General features: G+C 44.5%; 1 protein-coding gene across 1 annotated transcript in view; it reads left to right on the top strand.

The window, feature by feature from the left end:
* Window positions 1-431: 431 nt before the first annotated feature.
* AGPS (alkylglycerone phosphate synthase) overlaps window positions 432-21809 on the top strand; it is a 205768-nt gene continuing 184390 nt past the window's right edge. The window contains exon 1 of the mRNA XM_073646879.1: window positions 432-775. Within this exon, the coding sequence (XP_073502980.1) occupies window positions 630-775 (146 nt within the window). The 5' untranslated portion in view covers window positions 432-629. The remainder of the gene's footprint in view (window positions 776-21809) is intronic.

The following is a 21809-nucleotide window of genomic DNA, read 5'->3' as shown; positions in this document are numbered from 1 at the left end:
TGCAGCCACGCCGGGGCATCGGGGGTAAGTATAGCTTTATTTGTTTTAATTTTTACGGTTCACACTGTATAAATCCATGCTGTTTGCTGTTTGCATGGATTTATACAGTGTGACCTAGTTGTCAAGCACTTTCCAAGTGATGCTATCGCCTGGAAAGCGCTTGTCAATCTGCATGCGGAAACGCATGTGGATCCGCATGTATTCTGCAGGAAAAACGCATGCACAATCTGCATGCGTTTTTTCTGCCAGGGAGATGCAGAAATGCTGCAGAAATTTTCAGCTTCATTTCTGCATCGTGGGCACATAGCCTGACACTTCCTTGCTCGCCGTCCTCCGTCCGTCTGCTCTGCGCGCCCCCGCTGCTATGCGCGCTCCCGCTTCCGGCCGCTCAGTCAGTCGCCCACACCCTGAAGTGTCAAAACAAAACTGCGCCTCATCTGGATCACGTGACTCTCCGCCCCGCCCCCTTCTCTGGCAGGTGAATCCGGAAGCGAGGACCACTGAGCGCTGGACTCTGTGGCGTTCTGCGGTTGCTTAGTAACGGCCTTCGCGCTGCCTGATGGGAAGCCACAGAGTGCCCACGCTGTGACCTCTCCCCTCGGCCCCCCTCCGCCTCACAACACGGAAGCATGGCGGCCGCCGAGGGCTCCCCGGTGTCTGCCTGCTCTCAGCGCCGGCTGCGAGTCCTCTCCGGACACCTGCAGGCCGGGACCGCAGCAGACCTGACCGCCAACGAGTGCAAGGCCCCGGCAGCTCCTTCCATCCCTAAGAAGCGGTAGGTGTGGCGGGAGGTGGCTGGGTGCGGTCCGTGGCATCCTGTGGGCTCTGCCAACCTGTGGCATCCTGTGCCTGGTTCCGTTACTGTGTGAGAGCGCTGCTCTGGATGTATAATGCAGCTGTCACAGGATCTCATTCACAGAAATGTATGAGAGAACTCCTCTGTCATTGCCACCATCGGTTTTGCGAGGCTTTTTCATCAGTGTGGTGGCTACAAGCAGAACGTACAGTGATGTGGGGCTATCTGCACCGAGGGCGAGTTACATCTATTATGGGTTATCCTATTTTTTGCCATTTGCGTTTTTATTAAAAAAATCTTCTCAGGGCCAGGAGGATTCTTAATGTTATTATTTGTAGCTCCTTGACTGGTGGTGGCTAACTATGTGCAGAGCTTACAAGCTGTTTTCTCTAGAGCTTGTGAGCGCTGCTCTGAAGCTGGCCAGGATCGCTGGAGTGCGCGGTCTGCTCCTGATTCCGGCCAGCTTCAGTGCCGCCACAGCTGCCGCATGGAGAGCACCAGTTCTGGCTAGCGGGGCAGCAATGCTGCTGATGCAATCTGTCAATCAATCAGGAGTGCACCATCACTCTGCTGTCAAGAAGTTGGGAGGAGGGTGGGGGGGAGAGCAGTGCCCACTTACAGGAAAGGATGAGACAACCCCTTTAATCCTCTTCTAGATATAGCATGTGCCACAGCTTCCGGCAATGGAGAAGTGACCATGTTCACTTGCCAGAGTGCCTGTCAGCCCTTGTAGAGGATGCGACACCTCACTTGGTGCCTCGCTTGCCTGGTTATCTGCCTGGCCCCTCCCTGTGATGAGGTCTCGGTCCGTCCCGTCCCCCCGTATTGAGGTCTCGCCCAATTCTCCTGAAATATATGCTTTATTGAATACTTGTAAATTCATAAAAAAACAGGAAGAGTAACAGAGAAACAGCACAGTGCAGAGTTATGGGAAAATATGCAATAGAATCATAATTTAATGAATAATAAATACTTATAGACGGATACAACTTAAAGGGATCACTAATTGTGCAGTCCCCTTTTATAAATGCACTCTTATGACAATCCACTGAAGTGTGTGTGACATGGTGCCTATTCGTTTCACTGTACGGTCTCGCTGCCCCCCACATCCCCACACCTGTGGGAGTGGATTTATTGTGGGTTCTCCTGTTATTTATATGCCCTCAGTATAATGCCCCCGTCACATCACATTATCTCCATTCTGATATTTTCCGGTATAACTGGTGAATGAGTGAAGTTTTCCCGCGCAGCAGTCTGACGGACCTGTCCTTGTACATGTTTACACATGGGTGTGACCTGATGATCTCCTAGGAATGTCACCTTGTTCATTTTCAGTTTTTTTTTTTGTGGTCGATTTGCTTAGAATGGTATAAAAAGTTTAAAATGTAACAATCCAGGACGTCCCTTTACTTTGTGATCTGATTATTTGGTATGAGATTCAAGCAGAATAAAGGGCAACGACTGGTTACGTAGACACGAGAATGGGTCGTAGGAAACGTTTCTGCAGAACAATCAGAGTTTTACATGCAGAGGTGGAACAATCAGCGCTTTATCCTCATACTCCCCAGGCTGCTGAGACTATAGAGCCAGTTCTGTACCATCCTCACCCGTGTGAGGCCGTGGCAGCCTCACGTATAAAGAAGGCCTCTTTACAGAAGTGATACTTTAACCTTGGTTTTTGTTACAATTGTAATACTTCACTTTGGAGATCTAGGCTCTAATTCATCACATAGTTTTCGGCTTTGCATGTTGCCATTTTTTTGTGCAAAGGAAATTAAGCTACTGCCAGGCATTTATTTAGATCAGAGGTCCCCAACCTTTTTTGCACCAGGGACCGGCTTTAAGCAAGACCAGTTTTCCATGGCCCGGTGGGGGTGGGGGCGGGGCTTTGGTCATATGGGGGTGGGGTTATGGAGGGGTGGAGCTTAGTGCATACTTATCATATAATTATGACATTTATAATGAGAATGTGATTCAACTTACCATAGGTTCAGAATGAGTGGGAGCACCAGGCTTGTTTCCCTGGATCAGTGGGAGCACTGGGCTTGTTTTCCTGCAACAAGACGGTCCCATCTAGGGGTGATGGGAGACAGTGAAACCCGAAGTGTGTTCCTTATGTCCAGTCTACTCCGTAATCTCGTTTTTGCTGTTGTCATGGCAGAAAACCCAGTTTCACAAAGATAGGATGTTGGAAAAGGAAGCAGAGTTTTCAGTGCTTTGGTGGCGATCCCAGGATATTCAGCCTGGACTTTAATCCAGAATGTTGGGAGATTTGAAGTCTCAAACATACTTTTAAGGCTACCATCATTTGCAATCTCAAGCAGTTGGTCTTCTTCAAGCACGGACAAGGTCGATTCACCTGGCTTGTTCACAAATGGGTTGCGAATCCATTCCTTCCTAGTTCGTGGGTCTTTTGTGGTCGGAAAATAGCGCTCAAACTCTTCTGAAAGCTGAGATAGGTGATCATGCACCAGCTGGGAGAATGAAGGCTCAGGCTCGGTCTCTTCCAAAATTCCTGCTAATGTTTGAAACATGTCAAATATCCCTGTTCTCACTCGCCGTCCCCACACTTCCAGTTTGGCTTTAAATGCAGCAACTTTATCTGCCAACTTGAAGGCAGTTGTCATTCTCCCCTGAAGTGACAGATTAAGTTCGTTCAAAAAGTTGAATATGTCACATAAGTAAGCAAGTTTTGTGACCCATTCCTTACTACTGAAATGTGCTGCAAGTGGCGATTCTTTTTCTAAAAGAAATCTATAAAGCGGGTCTCGTAACTCAAAAACTCTGGCCAGTGCTCTACCTTTAGAAAGCCATCTGACTTCTGTGTGTAGGAGAAGACGTTTGTGCTCCGCGTCCATCTCCTCACAGAGCTGCTCGAACAGACGTGAGTTAAGGGCATGTGCTTTTATGTGATTAATAACTTTAATCACATCTTGCAAAATGCTGTTAAGTTCAGGTGACATTTTTCGGCTTGCCAGCATTTCTCTATGGATGACACAGTGCGTAGAGTCGCATTCAGACGCAACCTCTTTGACCCGGGTAGTTAAACCAGAAAGTCGTCCAGTCATGGCAGCTGCTCCGTCTGTGCATATACCGACACAAAATGACCAGTTTAGGTTTCCTGATATGTAATCATCCAAAGACTTGAATAGTTCTGCACCTGTGGTGTTGGCTGGCAACAATAATGCACATAACATATCCTCATGCACATCCTCCTGAAAAATATATCGCACATAAACCAGCATCATTGCCTTGTTGTCAACGTCAGTAGACTCGTCAACCTGGATTGCGTACCATGGTGACGCATTAATCCTCTCCAACAATTGTACCTCGATGTAATCTGCTATTTCATTAATTCGTCTACTGACAGTGCTCGCTGAAAGAGGAACCTGTGCCACTTTTTTAACCGCAGCTTCTCCTAAAAGTTCCTGGCAAATGTCCTTAGCGGCAGGCAGGATCAACTCTTCACCAATAGTGAAGGGCTTCTTAGCCTTGGCAATGCGGTTAGCCACTAAGAATGATGCTCTCAGAGCAGACACATTTGTTGATGTGGTGGCCTTCAATAATTGCTTCTGTCCTTCGTGTTCGCGTTTTTTTCTTTCAAAAAACTCCAAAGGCTTGTCTTTTGATGCAGGGTGCTTGGTCTGTAAGTGGCGAACCAGTTTTGAAGGCTTCATGGCCTCGTTGGATAGCCGGTCGCCACATATCAGACAGAGTGGGCTTGGGGCATGTGAATCGCCAGTTGCGATGAACCCATAATTTAAGTAGGACTCATTGTATTTTCTTTTAAATGCAGCTTTCTTTTTTTTAGCAGTCATGGAGTCTTCATCTGTCTCATTGGGTCTTTCTTCCTTTTCAAAGAAGCTCTTCAGTGATGTTTGTTTTTTACTCATTTTACAAGGGTTAGAGGTGAAGGCGTAGTGGGCCCCTAACACAGAAAGATGGCTATTGCTACTGGAGACGGGCACTGATGATGATGACCACCACTACTGCTGCTACTGGAGACGGGCACTGATGATGATGACCACTACTGCTGCTACTGGACACAGCCACTGCTGCTATGAATTTTCACTGTTATTTGCTTTTTTCACTTTAACCAGAAAATCTGCTGCTGGGCCGCACGACACCAGAACACAGCTACAGGAGTCATAAGGGTGGGACACCTGACGTCATATCTAGCTGCCCATTAGCATCCAGAGCCCCTCCCCCTCCAACTCGCAGCTAGCAGGAGGGGAAGGAGCGCTGGACACACATGACCTGCTTGTCCCTGCTCCTGCCTGAGCACATTCTGCGAGTAGCAGCACTGTACATTGAGTTTCAGTGTACAGCACTGCTACTAGCACTGCTATATGCACCAGACAGCGCTGTATGGGGAGGATGCTGGCAGGACCTCGGTGTACAGCGCTGCTAAGTAGCAGCATTGTACATTGAGCGTCAGTGTATACAGCGCTGCTGCTTAGCAGCGCTACACACTGAACACCGGTACCGGGAGCCGCGTCACTGAAGCCAGTCTGCTGCCCCAGCACGCCCCACATAACATGTTCTGCCGGGGGCGTGTCAGTGAGGAGAGCCTGCCGCTCCACCCCGTCAGGAACACACCATGCTGTGCAGGAGGGCCGCGTCACTAAGACCCGCCCCGTGACGTACAACAGGTACCATGCTGTGCTGTGGAGGGCTGCGTCACTAAGACCCGCCCGACGCCCCACCCCGTCCTGCATAATGTTCTCTGCCGGGAGCTGCGAGCTGTCACGGCTATGGCAGAAAACATTATAAATCCACACAGAGCGAGCTCTGACCAGGCGCAGGGCCGCGGAGCTAGCTGTCAGCGGCGCCGCGGACCGGCTGAAAAACCCCAACGGCCCGGTCCTGGTCCGCGGACCGGCGGTTGGGGACCTCTGATTTAGATGGCTGATCTTCTGTGAAAACTAAAAGGTTAGGCATGCTGAAATCCAATATGCCCTACTCTTCTTTTCCTGACATCTGTTATCAGGAGATATTTGGGTTTCCCCATTTTACACCTATAGAGAGGAAATTACCCTTTATAGAAATTAAGATTACATTTCTATTCCATTTACTCAAGTCGTTATCATTATGACTGGGTGTTAGAGTGACGGCGATATCAGTAATTGCTCGCTGTAGATAGGATGCTGTGGTTATAAAATGAGATTAATAGAGAATACCTTGTGTGCGTTTTTCTGTAGTGGCGTGGTGCCATGTCCAGTCCATCCTATCTGCGGTGAATCGGGGACAGTCCTTTAATGTGTGTTTTGTATTCTGTGATTTTTATCAGGTCATGCTGTGGATGGAGACTTGTATTGATTTTATACACGAGTGCAAACCTTTCACATCCATAGGAAAAAATCACTGTCACAATTCGGGCTGTAAAGCGCCAATGGTCAACCGTAGAAGTGAAATCTGCTCTTTAATGATTTATGGGGAAAAGTTTTTTTTAATTCTGCACTGTTTGCTAGTTTTATTCCTCTTATATACGTCTTCCCAGTGTGTGTGTTTGTATATGTACAGTGGATACGGAAAGTATTCAGACCCCTTTCAATTTTTCCCTTTGTTTCATTGCAGCCATTTGGTAAATTCTAAAAAGTTCATTTTTTTCCTCATTAATGTACACTCTGCACCCCATCTTGACTGAAAAAACCCAGAAATGTAGAAATTTTTGCAAATGTATTAAAAAAGAAAAACTAAAATATCACATGGTCATAAGTATTCAGACCCTTTGCTCAGTATTGAGTTGAAGCACCCTTTTGAGCTAGTACAGCCATGAGTCTTCTTGGGAATGATGCAACAAGTTTTTCACACCTGGATTAGGGGATCCTCTGCCATTCTTCCTTACAGATCCTCTCCAGTTCCGTCAGGTTGGGTGGCGAACGTTAGTGGACAGACATTTTCAGGTCTCTCCAGAGATGCTCAATTGGGTTTAGGTTAGGGCTCTGGCTGGGCCAGTCAAGAATGGTCACAGAGTTGTTCTGAAGCCACTCCTTTGTTATTTTAGCTGTGTGCTTAGGGTCATTGTCTTGTTGGAAGGTGAACATTCGGCCAAGTCTGAGGTCCAGAGCACTCTGGAAGAGGTTTTCATGCAGGATGTCTCTGTACTTGGTCACATTCATGTTTCCTTCAATTGCAACCGGTCGTCCTGTCTCTGCAGCTGAGAAACACCCCATAGCATGATGCTGCCACCACCATGTTTCACTGTTGGGATTGTATTGGGCAGGTGATGAGCAGTGCCTGGTTTTCTCCACACATACCGCTTAGAATTATCACCAAAAAGTTATTTCTTCGTCTCATCAGACCAGAGAATCTTATTTCTCATAGTCTGGGAGTCCTTCATGTGTTTTTGAGAAAACTATGCGGGCTTTCATATGTCTTGCACTGAGGAGAGGCTTCCATTGGGCCACTCTGCCATAAAGGCCCGACTGGTGGAGGGCTGCAGTGATAGTTGACTTTGTGGAACTTTCTCCCATCTCCCTATTGCATCTCTGGAGCTCAGTCACAGTGATCTTGGGGTTATTTTTTACCTCTTTCACCAAGGCTCTTCTCCCACGATTGTTCAATTTAGCTGGACGGCCAGGTTTAGGAAGACTTCTGGTGGTCCCAAACTACTTCCATATAAGGATTATGGAGGCCACTGTGCTCTTAGGAACCTTGAGTAATGCAGAAATTCTTTTGTAACCTTTGCCAGATCTGTGCCTTGCCACAATTCTGTCTCTGAGCTCCTTGGGCAGTTCCTTTTGAGGTCATGATTCTCATTTGGTCTGACATGCACTGTGAGCTGTGAGGTCTTATATAGACAGGTGTGTGCCTTTCCAAATCAAGTCCTATCAGTTTAATTAAACACAGCTGGACTCCAATGAAGGAGTAGAACCATCTCAAGGAGGATCACAAGGAAATGGACAGCATGTGACTTAAATATGAGTGTCTGAGCAAAGGGTCTGAATACTTATGACCATGTGATATTTCAGTTTTTCTTTTTTAATAAATTTGCAAAACTTTCTACATTTGTTTTTTATTCAGTCAAGATGTGGTGCAGAGTGTACTTTAATGAGAAAAAAATGAACTTTTTAAAATTTACCAAATGGCTACAATGAAACAAAGAGTGAAAAATTTAAAGGGGTCTGAATGCTTTCCGTATCCACTGTGTGGGTATCTCTATCTCTTTCTCTATATATGTCAGGAGAAAGAGGGAAGCGAACTTTAGTGTTGCGCACGTCGGAGGTCACTAGAGCGGAAGTCACAGTGACTCCCCGTCGCCTGCGCTCAACATACCTGAACATAGACAGGAGGATAAAGTGCGCCTTGCGTTCAAGGTAAATTGTGCGGGATTTGGATGAGAAACTACACGTCACAGGGCATTGTGACGTGCAGGGGAGGGGGGAAATATTAAAAATTCAAACAGGAGGCGGGGATTTCTTCCCGTCTCCCGGCCTGCAAGCGTCAGAAACTTGTTGCAGAAAAAATTTATTTTTATTCTTTCAAGACCTCTAATATGAGGCATACAGGTAAGTGTAGATTTACATGAAGTTTGCACACGCGCTAATGTTGGTCATAACTGGCCGGGAAATTGTCTCCATTGCCAATTCCAGAAAGACTGTGGACTTATCTGTCCATGGATTTCATTCACGGATTTGCCTTTGGTGGGAAAACCGTTATTTGGGTGATGGTTGACCGATTCAGTAAAGAGGCTCATGTTATTCCTCTATCGGGGTTACGTAATGCAGAGACACTCTCCAGGATGGTTGTCATGTTATGAGATTGCAGGGAATTCCTTTTGACATTGTGTCTGATAGAGGAGTGCAGTTTGTCTCCAAATTCTGGAGAGCTTTTTTGTAAGAAACTGGGGATTGACTTGTCCTTTTTCTCTGCTTACCGCCCCGAAACCAATGGTCAAACAGAGAGGATGAATCAGTCTTTGGGACAAATTATATGGTGTTTGTTGTAGCTCAGCAGGAGGACTGGTCTTTGTTTTTACCGCTTGCTGAGTTCTCCTTTAACAGTCAGGTCAATGGAAATTCTCAGTTTTTTTTTTGTAATTATGGTTTTTATCTTCCTTTTGGTGAATTTTCTAGGAAAAGTTCTGAATGTCCCGGGGTTTAGGTTGCCATACAAAAACTTAGGGATGTCTGGAGGGAAGTTCAAAAGAATATTGGGGTGGCTCAGATTCGCCAAAAACGGAAGGCTGATCGAAAAAGTTGCACGGGTATGATCTTTAAACTAGGTCATAAGGTTTAGTTCTCATCCAAAAATATTAAACTTAAAGTACCATTGGCGAAGTTGGGACCAAAGTTTATTGGTCCCTATGAGATTCTGGGAGTGGTCAATCCGGTGGCTTTTAGGTTGATGCTTCCTCCACCTCTTTGCATCCTTAACGTCTTCCACAGATCCCTGTTAAAGGAGTTTGTACCTTCTATCTTATCTCCCTCGTCCCTGCCTCCTCCAGTTTCTGTCGATGAAAGTTTAGAGTAGGAGGTACAGAGAATCGTGGATTCTTGTAGGGTCTGCAATTCCCTCCAATACCTCATTCATTGAAGGGGATAACAAACCGGAGGAGAGATCCTGGGTTCCAGCCCGATCCATGAAGGCCAATCGTCTGGTCAGGGCCTTCCATTGTACGTTGGGAATCCTGGGGGTCTTGTGGGCCCCCCTATCCCTACAAGAAGGGGTACTATAATGATTCTACCGGTCATTGTGTCCTAAGGACACACTGAGTGACAGCTCAGCCACCTTATCAGATCAATGGCTTGCTGGGCTGTCAAGTATTGTGAGTGACAGCCCAGTCATCCAGTTTGAGGCAGGGGAGTGACTCAGCGTCACACCCAATCCTTCTTTGCCTGACATCTGCTATTTGATGGAGAGTCTGGAGACTGCCACATACATTAATTGGTTGTCCTGTTTCTCAGAAATCAGTGAATAAGGCTGACATTCATATATTGTGCAGGGCCACCTTTTAGACACTGCACACCTCCTGGCTCATCGCATACTCGGGCTGCTGCTCTGTGCCTCTTATATACAGTAGCAAATAGAAGAACGGAATCACCGTACATATAAGGATAATCCCATATAAAGAAAATCAAAGCGTTAAAGTACCTATTGATCGAACGAATGAAAGGTTCGGCACAGTAGTTATAAGAAACCTAAAATAATTATGCAGAGAGAACTAAAGTGTGAAAAATAAGAGCCTTATTAAATATTAATGTAAAGAGCAAAAAATGCAAGTTTAAAAAGTCAGTCAGCCAGTACATGGCACCACAACACAGCAAGAGGGAATGTTGTGTCATAATATAGCTGGTTTGTTAAATAGGTAAATGCTAGAGGCTAATGATAATACATGAATGTTTGTCAGCTAAACAAATACTGTGACAAATACTTCCCTGCATGTAAGTATGAGAAAATCAAAGCCATGTCAAACAAAGTCTGGGAAAAGTAATAATGGTTACATATACCTCCTGCTGTGGTGTGGCTCCAGGACCCCGACGTGCGTTTCGGCTACGTGCCTTCTTATGGGGCAGTCACTCCCCTTTATTAGCTAACCAGAAAAATTATATTTGCAAGCTTTTAGCGCACAGAGGCTCCATCATCAGGTCGGGCACAACATTTAAGAGGTGTTACAACAGGACATTTGTTCATGGGGTAGATTGGTTGATGCCTCCTAAATATAAGCGAATGAAGAGCACTGTATGCTGAGCTGGGTATTGAAGAGATCACTGCAGATTGTCTCTACCCCCAATACCCTAGTGGATTGCAAATTATAGATTGTGCATACAATTTGTTGCTTGAAATGCTGTCCTCTAATATATATACACTGCTCAAAAAAATAAAGGGAACACTTAAACAACAGAATATAACTCCAAGTAAATCAAACTTCTGTGAAATCAAACTGTCCACTTAGGAAGCAACACTGATTGACAATCAATTTCACATGCTGTTGTGAAAATGGAATAGACAATAGATGGAAATTATTGGCAATTATCAAGACACACTCAATAAAGGAGTGGTTCTGCAGGTGGGGACCACAGACCACATCTCAGTACCAATGCTTTCTGGCTGATGTTTTGGTCACCTTTGAATGTTGGTTGTGCTTTCACACTCGTGGTACCATGAGATGGACTCTACAACCCACAGAAGTTGCTCAGGTAGTGCAGCTCATCCAGGATAGCACATCAATGTGAGCTGTGGCAAGAAGGTTTGCTGTGTCTGTCATTGTATTGTCCAGAGGCTGGAGGCGAAACCAGGAGACAGGCCAGTAAACCAGGAGACGTGGAAGGGGCCGTAGGAGGGCAACAACCCAGCAGCAGGACTGCTACCTCCGCCTTTGTGCAAGGAGTAACAGGAGGAACACTGCCTGAGCCCTGCAAAATGACCTCCAGCAGGCCACAAATGTGCATGTGTCTGCTCACACGGTTAGAAACCGACTCCATGAGGGTGGTATGAGGGCCCGACGTCCACAGATGCGGGTTCTGCTCACAGCCCAACACCGTGCAGGACGCTTGGCATTTGCCACGAACACCAGGATTAGCAAAGTCGCCACTGGCGCCCTGTGTTCTTCACAGATGAAAGCAGTTTCACGCTGAGCACATGTGACAGACGTGACAGAGTCTGGAGACGTTGTGGAGAGCGATCTGCCTGCAACATCCTTCAGCATGACCGGTTTGGCAGTGGGTCAGTAATGGTGTGGGGTGGCATTTCTTTGGAGGGCCGCACAGACCTCCATGTGCTCGCCAGAGGTAGCCTGACTGCCATTAGGTACCGAGATGAGATCCTCAGACCCCTTGTGAGACCATATGCTGGTGCGGTTGTCCCTGGGTTCCTCCTAATGCAGGACAATGCCCAACCTCATGTGGCTGGAGTGTGTCAGCAGTTCCTGCAAGATCAAGGCATTGAAGCTATGGACTGGCCCGTCCGTTCCCCAGACCTGAATCCGATTGAGCACATCTGTCTCGCTCCATCCACCAATGTCACGTTACACCACAGACTGTCCGATGCTTTAGTCCAGGTCTGGGAGGAGATCCCACAGGAGACCATCCGCAACCTCATCAGGAGCATGCCCAGGCGTTGTAGGGAGGTCAAACTTTTGGTCTGTACTTTCAAAGTTTGCCCAATTTTTCGCACTGACTGACCTTCATTTCTTAAAGTAATGATGGCCACTCGTTTTTCTTTACTTAGCTGCTTTTTTTCTTGCTATAATACAAATTCTAACAGTCTATTCAGTAGGACTATCAGCTGTGTATCCACAAGACTAATGCACAACACAACTGATGGTCCCAACACCATTCATAAGGCAAGAAATCCCACTTATTAAACCTGACAGGGCACACCTGTGAAGTGAAAACCATTTCCGGTGACTACCTCTTGAAGCTCATCAAGAGAATGCCAAGAGTGTGCAAAGCAGTCATCAAAGCCAAAGGTGGCTACTTTGAAGAACCTAGAATATAAGACATATTTTCAGTTGTTTCACACTTTTTTGTTAAGTATATAATTCCACATGTGGTAATTCATAGTTTTGATGCCTTCAGTGTGAATGTACAATTTTCATAGTCATGAAAATACACAAAAATCTTTAAATGAGAAGGTGTGTCCAAACTTTTGGTCTGTACTAATATATATATATATATATATATACACACACACATACACACTGTTTCCATTGCATATGACGTCTTGTGTTTAATTGTTTTTGTTATTATGGATGTACGAGTTGTAGTCTTAAATGACACAATTCATTTGACCATGTAATGCACTGAATATTTTTCTGACTGAAATGAAATGGTGAAGAAAATGTAATTTCACCATTCTATTTTGGGTGGCTTAAGAGAACTTTACTATAGTGGTCGACCTCATTCCTGAACAACTGATAGAAAAATATTGCCCATGGCAGCTGACCAGAAAACAACGTTTTTTATGAAGTAATACTGCAAGCAAAGTTAAGAAACTTGGTGATATAGCTGACTAAAGAAAATCTCTTTATTCAATTCCTTTTCTTTAAATTTGCCTGTGTCAGTCCCTGATTGTAAAGTTACTTTGTGTTTTTATCTTTAACTTTTTGATACAAATCTCTGGTATGACACATACATTTAACTTTTGGCCACAGTCCTAAAACTGTCTGTATCTGCTAGAATTGAGCAAAAACATTTACAAGACCCTGGCCAAGTTGGTAGTCAATGGCTGCTGGCCCTGAGAACTCCCTCCTATTTACTGGCATTTCAAAATCTGTTTTGATTAGTAGGCACTTCGCAACCTCATTGTTAGAACCCTCCTGTTAGTTTTTCTATCTTGTGGTTTGCGGTCATGTGACCATCTGCCTTTATAATCCAGCTCCGCCCTACTGGCTGTGCTGGACTTCAGTGTTCTACTGTTTCTCTAGCCTGGTGCTTCTGTGCCTTGCTCTGTCAAGTTCGCTTGGTCCTCTGGGACCTCTAGTACTTTTTGTCAGTTTGTCTTTTTGTGTAATGCAACAACTTCTGTTTAGAAGGTGTCCCATTTTTGTCCCAGTCCTTAGTACTTTTAGGGACCCCTCCCTTAATTCTATAGGTCTATGTTCAAACTAGCCAAGGACTAAGGCGGGTCTGTTCACAAGGAACAGGCAGCCCTCTGCATCGTAGGGATTCAGCTTAGTCTTACTGTAGGGACAGCTTTCCCCTATCTTTCCTTAGTACTTGTTGCAGATCATAACAGTAAGTCCAGCCCAAAAAAAAAAAACTAAAAGGAAAGAAATTCGGGGATCAGTATGGTTTCCGTCCAGGATTTGGCTCAACTCCTGCAAGGATTGTCTCTGGAGGTGGCCGAGCTCCAGCAACACGTGAGTAGCTGTTCTGGAGCGCATTTTGTCGAACCCAAGGTAGGACTGCCTGATGTTTTTTATGGTAAACAGCAAGATTTTTTTTTTCCTTTAAAAATGCTTGTTTGTTATATTTTCGTTTGAGACCTAGATCCTCTGGGAATGAATCACAGCGCATTGGTTTTATTATGTCACTTTTGAGCAATGAACCACAGGGGTGGGCCTTCTCTCTCTAGCCTAATGATCCGTGTTTAAGGTCTGTTGAAGAATTTTTTTCTGCTATGGGACTATTATATGACGATCCTGATCGAATCTCATCTGCTAAATCAGAACTTAGACGTTTGAATCAGGGGTCAGATGATGTTGAAAATTATTGCACACACTTCAGGAGATGGGCTTCAGAAGTTAAGTGGAATGATTCGGCGCTGAGATGTTTTGTTCTTGCTGGTCTGAGTGAAAGCGTTAAGGATTTGCTAATTGCATTCCCTACACCTGAGACTCTGCAGGAAGCTATGCAGTTAGCTGTTCGTATAGACAGGAGACTGAGGTGCAGGCTCAATGAGGTAAAGACTCCTGTAATGTCAGGTCCTAGTCCCCAGAAAATCTGCTCTGACGGTGGGGAACCGATGGAGGTTGGGGGGATGTCACTCCGCTCTCAGGAAAAAGACCGGAGATTCGCCGAGGGATTGTGTCTTTATTGTGGTAAAGGTGACCATTTGATTAAGTATTGTGAGCGTCGTTTAAGTAAAGAAAAAAAAAAAAAGGTCAGTTACGCCCGTATAGCTTGTTTACGCTCTGCAGGAATATTTCTTTTTGGGAGTCATACTCGGCAGGGAGATTTGATTGAATTTCAGGTATTTGTGGATTGTGGTTCAACACTTAATGTGATTGATAAAGGGTTTTTGGAAAACCTTAAATTGAAATCCAAACCTTTGTCATCACCTATTAATGTGATTGCAATTGATAACACTCCTTTGAAATGTATTACTCACAAGACTGCTGCATTTTCTCTCACTATCAATGGAGTTCACCAAGAAATTTTGGACTTAGTTGTTTTGGATAATTTGCCCTCTTCAGTTGTTCTAGGATTGCCTTGGTTAAAACTGCACAATCCTTTGCTGGACTGGTCTACTAATGTGATTAAGTCTTGGAGTCCGAAGTGCTATGATAAATGTTGTAATGGTCGCATTGCGGCTGTGGAAAAACTGGAATTACCGGTACCTATTCAAGATTTTTGGAGGGTTTTTCGGAGGAGGAGTCGCAGGTTTTGCCTCCTCATAGGGATTATGATTGCGCCATTGAGTTTGTTCCCTGGTGCTACTCTTCCCAAGAGTCGCTTGTTTAATCTGATTATTCCTGAAAGAAAGGCCTTGTAAGAGTACATGCAGACTATCCTGGCTGCTGGTCACATTAGACCTTCTAAGTCGCCTGTGGCAGTTGGATTCTTCTTTGTTAAATAAAAGGACGGCGGTTTACGTCAATGTCTGGATTTTCGTGAAATTAATAAGATTACCGTACGCAATTCCTACCCATTGCCGTTAATTCCTGACTTGTTTAACCAGTTAGTGGGAGCCAAGTGGTTCTCCAAAATTGATCTCTGGGGGGCATACAATTTGTTACGTGTGAAGGAGGGTGATGAATGGAAAACTGCTTTTAACACTCCGGTAGGTCACTTTGAGAGTTTGGTTATGCCTTTTGGTCTTACAAATGCACCTGCATTTTTTCAGAACCTTATTAATGACATCCTGAGACCTCCGATTGGTAAGAATGTGGTTGTGTATTTGGATGACATTTTGATTTATTCACCCGATCTAGAGTCCCATTGGCAGAGAGTACGTGAAGTTTTGCAGTTATTGAGTGATAATCACTCTGCTAAGCATGAGAAATGTGAGTTCGCTGTGCAGAAAATTAGTTTTTTGGGCTACATTGTCTCCAGCGAGGGCTTTGAGATGGACCCTGTAAAGGATCAGGCTGTGCAGGAATGGCCTAGGCCTATTGGTTTGAAATCTATACAGAGAATTTGGGGTTTTGCAAATTATTACAGGAAATTCATTAACAATTTTTCTGTAATTGTTAAGCCTCTGACCGATCTCACCAGGAAAGGTGTGAATACGGCCCAGTGGACTACTGAGGCCATTGAAGCATTTGAGTATCTCAAAGAGAGGTTCAGTTCTGCCCCTATCCTTATGCAGCCTGATGAGACCAAGCCTTTTTTGGTTGAGGTTGATGCTTCATCGGTGGGGGTCGGAGCAGTTTTGTCTCAGGAGAACAAGGATGGAGTACATCCTTGTGCCTTCTTTTCGAAAAAACTTTTGGAAACCGAACTGAATTATGATGTTGGAAATCGGGAGTTGCTGGCTATTAAACTCACGTTTGAACACTGGCGTCATTTTTTGGAAGGCGCTAGATTTCCTATTCAGGTTTTCACAGATCATAAGAATTTGATCTATCTGGATGCTGCCAAGCGCTTGAATGCCCGTCAAGCTAGGTGGGCACTTTTTATCAGTCGCAGTTTTTGGTGGCCTGGATTGCAGAAGGAAGTCATCAAGTGGGTGCGTCAGTGTACTGTGTGTGCTAGGTCAAAGGCTTCACATACTCCTGCTGCGGGGTTGCTTTGCCCTTTGGAGGTTCCTAGTGCGCCTTGGACGCATCTCACTATGGATTTTATTACTGATCTTCCTGTGTCCGAGGGTTTCACTGTTATCTGGGTGGTCGTGGACCATTTTAGTAAGATGTGTCATTTGGTTCCATTCATTAAGTTGCCCTGCGCCAAGACACTCGCTAAGTGGTTTGTTAAGGAGATTGTCATGCTCCATGGCGTTCCCACGGATATTGTTTCTGATAGAGGACCTCAGTTTGTGGCTCGCTTTTGGCGTGCTTTTTGTGACAGGTTGGGAGTTCATTTGTCATTTTCTTCTGGGTATCATCCTGAGTCTAATGGACAGACTGAAAGAAAGAACCAGGATGTTGAACAGTTTTTGCGTTGTTTTCTGGCGGACAATCAAGAGGTGTGGTCTGAGTTTCTGCCTCTCGCAGAATTTGCTCTGAACAACCATACATCCTCCTCTGCTGGGTGTTCTCCTTTTTTTTTGTTGTACTGGGAGACATCTGTCTTTTGGTTCATTCTCCAAATTGGGGTCGGCGGTGCCAGAGGAGGAGAATTTTTTTTTTTTTTTGTCTCTGCTCCTAGGCTTGTTAAAGCTTTCCACAGGAGGTTTCCGGATAGGCCTGGGCCTGGAGGATCCTCATAAAAGAGGGGGTACTGTTAGAACCCTCCTGTTAGTTTTTCTATCTTGTGGTTTGCGGTCATGTGACCATCTGCCTTTATAATCCAGCTCCGCCCTACTGGCTGTGCTGGACTTCAGTGTTCTACTGTTTCTCTAGCCAGGTGCTTCGGTGCCTATCTCTGTCAAGATCGCTTGGTCCTCTGGGACCTCTAGTACTTTTTGTCAGTTTGTCTTTTTGTGTTCTGCAACAACTTCTGTTTAGGAGGTGTCCCATTTTTGTCCCAGTCCTTAGTACTTTTAGGGACCCCTCCCTTAATTCTATAGGTCTTCGTTCAGACTAGCTGAGGACTAAGGCGGGTCTATTCACAAGGAACAGGCAGCCCGCTACATCGTAGGGATTCAGCTTAGACTTACAGTAGGGGCAGCTTTCCCCTATCTTTCCTTAGTACATTTTGCAGATCATAACACTCGTGTGTGTGCCATGCTGCATAGATGACGTCGGTGTGGGCCTAAGTGACCTTGGGATTCCAGGCAGGAGGAGGTTCACAGGGCTCTTGTCTTGTGGCCACGGGCTACCCATGTGGCTGCTGGACCAGGGGTCCTACAAATAACTTTGCCAACCTCTAATATCTGCCGTGTTTTTTTTTTAAATATTTTTTATTTTATATTACATGTAAAGTTTCTGATGAGGGCTATGCATGTGCGCTTTTGAGTTCATTGTGAGAAAAGTGCTGTAATACAACTGGTTTTAGTTTATAAATTTGTTTACTTTTATGTTCCTGTTTTTCTCTAATCCTTACAAATACTCATGTAAAATACTGCAATTATAAACGTGGACTAATTTTGAACTAAAAGCATGTGCTGACTTGTGCCAAAGTTTGCAACATGTTCTGACTTAAACCTTGAGGTTGTCCCACTAACAAAGTACTTTTTAATTAAAATCTTGGAATACTAATACGTTCCACAATTGGATGTGTTTAAATAAAATGTTCCTGTGCTGAGATAATCTTATGAATGTGCCCCTGCTGTGTACTGTGTAATGGCTGTGTCTGACTGTACATGGTCTGATCATACCACATCTCCTGGGGAGGGGAGGAAGGAAAAGATTATACTGACATTACAGCAGGGGATCACAGCTGATTCTTTCTGTAAGGAAAAAAAATTCACTGCCTTTTTAAAAACAGTGTTTTACCCCCCAGAAAAAAAATCAGTTGTGATCTCCTGCTCCTGGTGGTATACTCTTTTGCTTCCTCCCCTGCCCAGGAGCTGTGGTATGTATGATCTGACACAACCATACATTACACAGTACACAGCAGGGGCACATTTATAAGATTAGTTCAGCACAGGAACATTTTTTTTTTAAACACATCCAATTATCGAAATTATTATTCCAAGATCCATTGATTAAAATCAACTTTTAAAATTAAGTTTATTCATGGGAAAACTCCTTTAAGTGCAACTGTGCTCATTTCTACATTGAACAGGGCGTGTGAAGTCACCTTTGCTGATAAGTGGCAGGACTTAAGCTAATGGCAGGTATTGTTTAATGAATGGGACAATGCTGGACACCTACCGATTACTCATGCCTTCCAGTAGGTATAAGCAGCCATCCTCTGTCCCGCTTTCTGCCCAATGAGGAGTTGAGCAGAGCAAAATTACTGGTGTATTTATCTATACTGGCTGATTTTTCAGGATCGAGCGTTCCTAGGAATGCTCATTACCCGATAATCCACCTGTCTAAACAGACTGCCAACAAAGAGGCAAAACACTCTTTTGAAATGATTTTTGAGCTGGCTTAAAAATCATTGTTCTCGGCAGCACATCGTTCTTCCGTAAACAGGACATGATATTCTTAGCGCACATTAACATGTATTCACAATCCTTCTGTGTGCTCAGAGGTGGTGTTGGCCTGTGTAATCTGGCTACTAGACATCCACTGTTCGGCTTCTGTGTAGTGGATCGGTGGTTGCTTAACATTTGTGTATCCGCCAACCTAAATGCGTACCTATTAATAAATGTATCTAAAAGCTGTTGGCTACACCTCTCCATAAACTTTTTCTAAAATTGATGCATGCAAAAGAAACATAGTTGCTTTTGTGGACCCAAGAACTGGATTTTCGGCCTTGGGAAACCACATAAATGTAATATCAACTTGAATTTTGGTCTGTCTAGGATGGTAAAAGTATGCACAAACATATGGCGGTTTTACTGTTCCTTTGTAAAAATAGGACATAAATTAGAATTCTATCTTGTCACCCATGTTCCTTCATATGATTTCACCTGACCAGAAGGAAGGGTGAGGCATGTGGATGATATCCACTATAATATCTCCTCCAGAAAAAACTCAGTCAAACCCAGTAGAGCCCACGTGAATTGTAGATCTGACCTCATTTCTGGGGCGATCTCCACTGCACAGAATCGTTCTTCAATCTAATCTGTAAGGGATTTTCCTTTTTTATCCCTTTTTGTTTTATACCGTTTTTCCCTGGTGTGCATGTCTTTTGATTACTTCGTCTTTTTGTCATTTTTATGAGCACAGCACCTTATTTTTTCATATGATAAATCTAAAATGTAAGACTTGTTTCGTATTGCTCTAGTTGTACCCACAACCTCAAAGAGGGAAAGTATAGCTTGGTAGTGTTACACGGAGTATGCCTGAGTACCCCACCTGTCAGATGCTTGGAAAAGTTGAATGTGCATATACTTGTGTGCTACCTAGGTCAGCGGACGCCTGCCCTATCAAAACAGCAAAAGGTGGCAGCAAGAAGTGTGGATGTGTGAGCTGGCTGTGGGGTGCGCTTAGTTCATTGTTGGCTTATTTGTAGTAGGTGAGTGAACTAGTGAGTGTGAGAAGCGGAGCCCCCTTTATAGTAGCATCAGACTAATGTTGCGTGCAGCGAGTGGACAGTGCTGGCATTAGCTAGTTTGTCGTGTGTGTAATCTGACAATTCCTGAATTTATTCAGTGTTGCATGAAGAACACTTTTATTGTCCTAATAGTTTGTGGCCGGTAATCATCATCTGCTCCATGTGACATTTAAATGGAAACGCTTATTGGTAATATTTAACGTGTTAACTTTTCATAACACTTTCTTTCTTTTTTTGACATTATTGGTGGTGGTTGCTAAATCTTGTCAATGTCCAACTCAATCAATTTGTCTGGCTGCTTCTTTAACAATGGAGCCATAAGCTGATGTATATCGCCGTCTCTTTTATAGTCTCCAAACTGAGTTAATTAAAAGGGAGGCTGTCAGCACAAAGTGACTGTTCAAAGTATAGTTGCTTGGTGCACTCTTTGCATGGCCCAGCAGTTTGTGCACCTTCCCACCTGTTTTGTTTCTATCTATCTTCGTGCCACTCTTTTACTTGTAAAGCCATAGCTGCCAATCAAGGAAGATGAGGAGGAAAATTAGTAGGAAGGCTGTGCTGAACTGCTTGGCTGCAATAAGACTGCGCTGAACTGCTTTTAACACTACTTTACAACTTGTTTCCTTGGAGACCGACCGACCACCTTTGCTCAACAGCAGAGCGTGCACAGTGCTTACAAGCTCTTTTCAGCTGAGCTTGTAAGCACTGTTCTGAAGCTGGCCAGCATCGATTGCTGGAGTGCGCTGTTGTCTCCTAAATCTACCAGCTCCAGCACAGTTTTTACAAGCTAAACAGCAGTAGTGGTCTGTCTGCTTGGCAATGAGCTGTAAACAAAAAATGAAAGTGTGAATATATGTTAATAAACATTAAATTGCTAAAGTGTCAGCACTATCCTGACAATACTAGAGATGAGCGGATTGCTTTGCACGGCCTCGGTCCACGGTCCTGGTCAGTGTTCTCTGGCTGTGGACAGCAGCTGCGTGAATTTCCTGACCTTCCGGGTTCGTCTTCTGATTTGCCGTGCTGGCACGTCATCACCTGTACGGTGTACAAATGACGTTGCACTAGACCGGTGAATCAAATGCCGCACCGAGAAACATGGAAGGCCAGGAAATTTGCGCAGCTCCTGTCCACAGCCAGAGAATACGGACCTGGACTGTAGACCGGGGTTACACAACAACTCTTTAAGCCTTCCGTGTATTACATGAATGGCTGGTCTTTTGCATGGCTAGTAAGCAGGACTGTGGAGTCGGAGCCCATTTTGGTGGAGTCAGTATAAAATGGACCAACTCCGTCTCCTAAAATATATAATAAATTGAGTACAATAGATCAATGCAGTTTGTGGGGAATATTTTTTCATAAGTTATGAAATGTCCTATAAATGTCTGTCCTATTCCTGATCTAAGGGTGTAGACTTTTAGCTGAGATGAATCTGTGCTACAGTAAATTTATCACTTAACCATGAGCCGTGTATGAGGGAGTCTGAGTCGGAGTCATGAAAATTGAGGAGTCTGAGGTTTAGCTTACCGACTCCACAGCCCTCCTAGTAAGTCATACTTTATCCCTTACAGCGGCTATTAAGCGGCTGATTGCCATTTTGTGAATTTGTAGATGTAGTTAAGTGTTGAGCTCCTTGAGGACAATCAATGGTCCCACACATTAGGTTTACTTAAAGGGAATCTCACCAGGTTTTTGCTACCTAGTCTGAGAGCAGCATAATAATGTAGGGATAGACCCTGGTTCCAGCGATGTGTCACTTACTGGGCTGCCGTGTAGCAGGGTGGCCATATTGACTTTTTTTTTTTTTTCTGGACCTCTCATCAAAAAATTATGGACACTTTTGAAAATCATAATAAATCATTCTGATTATCAGTGATCCATGTCTACAGCCCATAATTCTGATATGAAGACATCAGCTGCATTCACTGTAAACTATAAAATGATAATTACAGTCAAAATAATCTACATAAGTTTCTGCAATCACAAGAAAATCACGGACGCCTCCAATTTTTGACTGAGAGGGTAAAAAGGTGCTCTATTTTTACGGACTGTCTATGAATTTCTGTACGGTTGGCAAACCTGCCATGTCGTCATGTTCTCTGTATAACCCTGCCCACACCACTGATTGGCAGCTT

Source organism: Phyllobates terribilis, unplaced genomic scaffold (genome assembly GCF_046119375.1).
Source record: "Phyllobates terribilis strain yellow unplaced genomic scaffold, ASM4611937v1 Scaffold_9__5_contigs__length_417890890, whole genome shotgun sequence".
NCBI lineage: Eukaryota > Metazoa > Chordata > Amphibia > Anura > Dendrobatidae > Phyllobates > Phyllobates terribilis.
Note: the sequence above shows the minus strand (reverse complement) of the source record. Positions and strands in the feature narration are given on the sequence as shown.